The sequence below is a fragment of the Dreissena polymorpha genome, chromosome 6, assembly GCF_020536995.1.
Source record: "Dreissena polymorpha isolate Duluth1 chromosome 6, UMN_Dpol_1.0, whole genome shotgun sequence".
In the NCBI taxonomy this organism is placed as follows: domain Eukaryota; kingdom Metazoa; phylum Mollusca; class Bivalvia; order Myida; family Dreissenidae; genus Dreissena; species Dreissena polymorpha.
In genome coordinates this window covers 103,545,135-103,552,531 of record NC_068360.1, presented here as the reverse complement: position 1 = coordinate 103,552,531, position 7,397 = coordinate 103,545,135, and the positions used below count along the sequence as shown (strand labels likewise).

Below are 7,397 nucleotides of genomic sequence, written 5' to 3'. Positions count from 1 at the left end.
CATAAAACGATGGAGATAAATTAAGTAATCGTACATTTTTTGAAGATCATGTGCAAACAATATTAACGTTAACTTCATACAATTCATTTCAACTTCATACAATTCTTCAATGTACAAATCCATTTACATGTGTAAGCTGCATATACAATTAAAACATTGCACAATCCATTCAGATATATTGAAAAGGTACTTGGGCTTGCATTTTACTCTTACAAGGGACTATCAACCACTACGACGAAGAAAAGTAAGGTAGTAAAATACCGTATATTTTACAATTATTAGTTTATATTGATTAAAATATCACGACTGGTATATTACATGACTAGGAAAAGTTGTTAAGTTTCCATATTTTCAGTATATTTTTGTAATTTTTTTTACTGGGTATGTCTACCAGTTAATCATAAATAACGCCAGTAGATTGATCATCATTGTCACGTGGTAAACCCATCAATGCAAAATGTGCATGCGTTGTGAATTGTATATATATATATATATATATATATATATATATATATATATATATATATATATATATATATATATATATATATATATATATATATATATATATATATATATATATATGTCACCTATTTTTGCGATGTACTTTCGATTTCACATCGCGAAATTGTATTACCGAATATACTGAAAATATGAACTTTTTTTAAAGTAAAGTAATATAGCAGTCGTGACATTTTAATCAATATAAATTAACAATTGTAAAAAATACGGTATTTTAGAACTTTTCTTTGTTCGTCATTCGTGGTTGACAGTCCCTTTAACACAATCAAGTCACAATAGCTTTGTTACATCATTAACAAAGCCTACATGTACATGTTGCACATAAAAAGGTAGTCAACAATTTAGATTATATTCCGGTAATAAAGTTGTATACATACTCACCAGCCTTTGCTCCGAAAAAAAGTTAATTATTTCGAAGCATATGCTGATCTGTAATATACATGAACATTTGCATATTTATCAAGTAAGGAGTCTGCCTTTTGATTCGCCTATTCCCGAAAAAATGTTGCGCTAAGTCTCGCTTGTTTCAAACTATATAATACTGACATCTCGGATGTTTTTCGGCAAAAGACGTTGAATTATTTTGTATGAGGATATATTTTCTGAATCCGGGTTTTCACCTACTCGATCGGCCGGCATTAAGCTTATGGCGAAAATGATTTGTGAAGAACTTCAAAATTACATTACAAAATTATATATTTCCAATAATTAATGCTATATGCGTTAAACACCAATCGTAGAAGAGACGTATTATGTCACATGTAAGCGAACAATAACTACAAACAAATATACAAAATTCGATTAAATAATTCAACAGCACAAATGGAGTATGTTGTATGCTGACAGCAAATCTCTAGTGTACACAGTTTAAATCACGTTTACGAGGAGATGACAGGTTCGAACACCATAACATTTATAACAGCAAACAGCAAGTAATTTGCTTGATATTTAGGTGAAATAAATAAAAATCACGAAATGCGTTCTAAAACAACAAAACGTTACATCGAGTCATAAAATAAAAACAATCGTCTCATCAGTTTTTTTTGGTTCACCTAAGCATCCACTTCACATTCGACTTTAAAACATAATGCATGTCCTAAAATAAACAGTTATTATTATCAACGAGGATGGTAATGCCATATGATCTATTGGTTTTGCATTGATCGGCGAATATACAAAAGTGTTCCGCTTCAAAGAATGAGTCTTGGCAATTATTTGCAAAAACATAATTGCGTTTTTTGGGTATAGTGCTTGCGAATTATTTTACTTTGCCCTTTACGCAGAAATAATATACCTCATTGAGCTATGATGAACGTTTGTGGAACCTTCTGTAGCAAGCATCCACGCGGCGAGCACGCAGTTCCACGTGGTGGACATTTCTATGTTCCCAGGTGATAACTTCAGAGATAGTCAGATCATGTGCAGACCGAAAAAGTTATCACCTGGATAGGATATTAGCAAAATGTCGCTTATTTTCACAGAAATTTCATCTCCAGCCTCTAATTGTACCAACGTGGAGATTTGTGAACTGAAAGCATTGAAATTTCGATTGGTCGACTCCCGGTGTGTTTGTATAGAAGAAACCAGTTCCACGTCCTTGCCCAGCTTAACATTATACTTGTACATTGCATGCTTCACAAGGGTTGCATTTCTGCTTGTATCAAACGGAACCTCTGGTGAATCATCGTTTTCTGTAAGGCTTAGGAAGGAATAAATATTATACGTTCCTGTAAGTGGTACAATCAGGCGCCCATTCTGATATCTGACTCCGTATCTCATAAAACCGGTAGTGTAGTCTAGTTCTCGGCCGTGATACCATGCAATCACTGCTTCCATTTGTTTTCTTTGAGGCCCTACGAACATTACAGATATATCTGGTTCAGTCGTGCAAGCAAAACAAAATGTGAAATGTAAACCCACAAAAATAAGTCGTAAGCTTTATTTCAACACACCCTTTATGTAAAAATATTGTATCTATCACGTTAAATACATTTCACGGATGAATTGTCTCTTAAAATATACATGCATAAAACTTCAAAACTACGATTTCGTGTTCATTAAAACCTACCTAGTTTCGGGTATGATATTTGGCCGACGAGTTTTGCGGCTGGCTTCATATCGGGAATAGATGATAAGTAGTCATTCTTTAGCTCTATCTTCACGTGAGCTTGAATAATAACATACATGATTATTCGCTTTCTTTAATAGAAGCAAGGCAAGTACGAGTCAAAAATAGAAGCAAAGAGTAGGGTTCATGGGCATCGTCTCTGGAAATCGAATGATTTACCCGTCGTTAAACGGGCGAATGCTCTTCCAACTGAGCTAACGATGCAGTCAAACGATATTGCCCGTAAGGTTTATTCCGTGACATATAATAACTTTATATTTAATATAAAATGTAAGATACATTACCACTTCTTGTTATAAATTTTACAGGCCGTGTTACTGTGTTATCGTAGGCACATGACACCTCTTAAAGTCTCAATGTGTCAATATCAAGTACATTTAGTGATTGTAGCGGCGATGATTGTAAGCAGAATAAAACATGATAATGATAATGATAATACCTGTGCGCACACGTTATGCATGGTAAGTTAAGATGCATATCGTACCTTGGTGCATAAATTTAGTTGTTTTACAATGCAAATACAAATTACAATGCAAATGCATAGTCATAACAATTCTTAATTTCACCGCACACATATGGTAATTTATTCTACATATGACTTTATTACAGAATTGATTGTGCAGTCGTGCACTTATTACTAGCCACGGATGTTAATTATGCATAGACAATATTATCATCTGAAGCTGCATATTCTTATACAATTGTCACAGTTTAATTTAATGAAACCAAACAAGTCAATATTAAAGCAATAAGAACATTCGCCAGAAGGTATTTGCGTTACATTGTTATTTGGCTTGTCTTTGCGCTTTATGCGGGGTTTAAACGTGAATAAAATTAAACATTGATATATTTGTTTATCAGTATGTTCATTCGAGATATTTATATATTGTATAGTCAAGTGACACCACATGATTAATGATAACAGGTCAAGTGTCAATGATAGTTTTCGGTTTTAGCAGAGGGTTTGCACTGAAATGCTCACTTATTTATTGTTTTTTAAGAGTCTGTGAACGTATATTTACCTTTTATATTACTTTTTGCATTCGTTAATTGTTTTTTGAAATATAAAATTACTCTTAATTTTGTCCCGATAAGAACTTTACTTACTATCAAAATAAGCTTTTGTTTCGACTGCATCTTGCTTCGTCGTTTTGTCGTAAACATTCTTAATTTCCTGAAACATTTCACAATACGGAACTACAAAATAACAACATATATTAAACAAAACAATTTGGTTAGTAATCCAAACGAGTTTATATGAAACTGAAGCAAACAGATACCACTAAACGTACATGGCATCACACAAACAAACGTGAGTTTTTAATAACTTAATGTTTGCACAAGTGTTAGACGAGCGATGTACGATCCTACTTGATTTATAAATATACCAACTGCTTGCAAAATATCAGGTAATTCGACTATTTAAATATCATCAATACGTCGCACTATACACACTTGCATTGCAGCAAATGCTACGCATACATGCCCATCGAGCGAAATATATAAACAGATCAATATAAACGTGGTTAAACAAATAATTGCGTAATAATATTAACAAAACAATGATGAGAAACCATCATATATATTTTATACAGTGTACATTCTCGTAAGTTTATATCAGCAGTTATCCCGTTCATCTTAAATTGTGTGCTTATGTCAAAAACCTTAACTTACCTTTTCAAAAATCTGACTTAACGTTGTCACTGTTTGACCGCAGCGCAACAAACCATCATCGTGAAAACAAATGTGTGTGTTCCCATCAACAGGTTTGATGTCGGGCATAGACCAAACAAGTATTACAACCGTTACAAGCACTGCAAGTAAAATTCTCACGCTAACATATGAGCCAACATTGACTAACCTAGCAGTTCCCTTCAAAGCCATTTCGTCGTCTGCCGCGGTTGTTATAAACAGTTCACTTTAAACTGACTGATTTTTTGATTACAATCTGCGTCGTAACACTATATCTTTACAGCTGTTTCATGGAAAGCTATTTATAGATTTTCCGAAAATGTTTGCTGATTAAATAAGCAGAATGGTAATTGTTCGTTCTGAACAGAAAAACAATAATGACACAAATAAAAGCAATCTAATATGTGAAAGTAGAGCTGTAGATTTTATTGTGATAAATGGAGTAAACTTTAGCTTTATTATTATTATACTACTTACTGTGTCTTTTTTAAAAAGGGAATGTCCATGAATCCCAATTTAAAGGGGTGTATTACAGGGTTTTTCTACATAAAAAATCTAGTTTAACAAAATTCATTACATTTCAACTTAAAAGTGACTCGCTTGCATTCCAAATGATTACTTTTTTACAGACAAAACTGTAAATGTTATGCCAGCGTAACAAAATTCCGAAAACTTGTGACAAACTGATATTGTTTCATGTTGATATTAACATTTTTCTTCTATTAAGATCAACAGATTTCTATTTTACTAAAATGGAACAACTTTGTGTGATTAAAAAAACACTTGACCAAGTAGTCTTTTAGATTAGAATAGGTATATATTGTTCTTCATACGTTATAGAATTTAATATACTTTTGAAATAACCCTTTTGTTAACTTTCAGGGAAAAACTGGCATGTGGTCAGTGTATAAAGTTGGATATTTTATTCTCTTTTAATTTTGAAATCATGCTTAAAGTAATGTGATTGCTTTATTTTTTTGTTCTTTTACTCATTTCTACTGTGAAGTAATATTGTTCTAATAAATGTTGGAAGTTTGTTATGCTGGATTAATATTTGAATAATGGGTCTGTAAATTAGAAATGATAGGGAATGCAAGCAATTCACTTGATAGTTATGAGTTGTGAATTATTTTTCCTTCGTGACATTAGAAGTGATAGATAAAGGAATTGAAATTCAAGAGATTGCATTGGATTTGTTATGTCAATGTAACATTTTGAGTTTAAGGCTGTCAATTACAAATTATATGAAATCTGAAAATACTTCACTGGCATTACATTTTAAGTGTGTTAAATAACGGGAAATATGAAAATGTGAGTGATTCGACATAACCTTATTGCGTTTGGGTCTGTTAATACAAAACAATGCGAAATTTTGGAATTGTGTTACCCTGGCATAACATTTTGTGTTTGGGTTTGTTGATACAAAACAATACGAAATGTTTGGAATTGTGTTACCTTGGCAAAACATTTTGAGTTTGTGTCCTCATAAAAGAAATGATTGGCTTTTTTGCAAGTGATTTACTTTCAGTTAAAATGTTTGGAATTTTGTTAAGCTGGCGTAACATTTAGCAATTGGCTGCTTTAAATAAGAAAAGATAGGATGTGTATTTGCCATTCACTTTCTGTTAACATTTTATGCATTTTGTTATGCTTGCATTACATTTAAGTTTTGGTTCATAAATAAGAAATCATTTGAAATGTAATTGATTCTCTTTGGAGCTAAATTGTTTTGAATGTTGTTACTATGGAAAACATTTACCCACAAGTTTTGGTCTGTAAATAAGAAAGAAATAATTCGATACGCAAGCGATTCACTTTGAGTTGAAAATATTTGAATTTTGTTACGCTGGCATAACAGTTTAAGTTTGGCCTGTAAATAAGAAATGATTCGAAAAGCAAGTGATTCACTTTGTAGCTGAAATGTTTGTAATTTTGTTACGCTGGCATAACATTTTAAATTTTGGTTGGTAACTAAGAAATGATTCCAAATGCAATTGATTCACTTTGGAGTCTAAGTGTTTGAAATTTTGTTATGCTGGCATATCATTTTAAGTTTTTGTCAGTAAATAAGAAATCATTTGAAACGCAAGCATTTCAATTTGGAGTTGAAATGTTTGGACATGTGTTACAATGGCTTAACATTTTGAGTTTTGGTCTGTAAAAACGAAATGATTAGAAATTTCGGAATGTGTTACGCTGGTTTAACATTTTAAGTTTGGCCTGTAAATTAGAAATGATTCGAAATGCAAGCGATTCGATTTGAGTTGAAATGCTTGAAGTTTTGTTATGCTGGCATAACATTTTTAAGTTTTGGTCTGTAAATAAGAAATCAATACATATGCAAGGAATGCACTTTGAGGTTGAAATGTTCGGAATGATGTTACGCTGGCATAACATTTTAACTTTTGGTCTGTAAATAAGAAAACACTCGATATGCGAGGAATTCACTTTGGAGTTGAAATGTGATGAATTTTGTTACGCCGGCATAACATTTACAGTTTGGGTTGGTAAATAAGAAATGATTCACTTTGTAGCTGAAATGTTGAAATGTTTGGAATTTTGTTACGCCGGCATAACATTTTAAATTTTGGTTGGTAAATAAGAAATGATTCCAAATGCAATTGATTCACTTTGGAGAAAAAGTATTAGGAATTTGTTAAGCTGGTATTACATTTAAGTTTTTGTCCATAAATAAGAAATGATTCAAATTGCAAGCGATTCACTTTGGAGTTGAAATGTTTGAAATTATGTTACGCTTGCATAACAATTACACTTTTGGTCTGTAAATAAGAAATTATTAGAAATGCAAGTTATTCACTTTGGAGTCCAAGTGTTTGGAATTTTGTTACGCTGGCATAACATTTTAAGTTTTGGTTGATAAATAAGAAATGATTCCAAATGCAATTGATTCACTTTGGTACGAAGTGTTTGGATATTTGTTACGCTGGCGTAACCTTTTAAGTTTAAGTCCATAAATAAGAAAAGATTCAAAATGCAAGCGTTTTACTTTAGAGTTAAACTGTTTGAAATTATGTTACGCTCGCATAACATTTAC

General features: G+C 32.0%; 1 protein-coding gene across 1 annotated transcript; it reads right to left on the bottom strand.

The window, feature by feature from the left end:
* Window positions 1-1,313: 1,313 nt before the first annotated feature.
* Window positions 1,314-4,623, bottom strand: LOC127835332 (tumor necrosis factor ligand superfamily member 15-like). The gene is made up of 4 exons (XM_052361704.1): window positions 4,325-4,623; window positions 3,758-3,824; window positions 2,591-2,689; window positions 1,314-2,375 (listed from the first exon to the last, which is right to left on the bottom strand). Exons 1-4 carry the CDS (start codon window positions 4,532-4,534, stop codon window positions 1,933-1,935), a joined length of 819 nt encoding a protein of 272 aa, XP_052217664.1. The 5' UTR covers window positions 4,535-4,623; the 3' UTR covers window positions 1,314-1,932.
* Window positions 4,624-7,397: the final 2,774 nt, after the last annotated feature.

Coding starts and splice junctions, on each gene's coding strand:
- LOC127835332 (XM_052361704.1), bottom strand. CDS start 4,534: ATGGCTTTGAAGGGAACTGCTAGGTTAGTCAATGTTGGCTCATATGTT. Junction 3,825..4,324: donor TAAGTCAGATTTTTGAAAAG/GTAAGTTAAGGT, acceptor GAAATGTTTCAG/GAAATTAAGAATGTTTACGA. Junction 2,690..3,757: donor AACAAAAGCTTATTTTGATA/GTAAGTAAAGTT, acceptor TTATTATTCAAG/CTCACGTGAAGATAGAGCTA.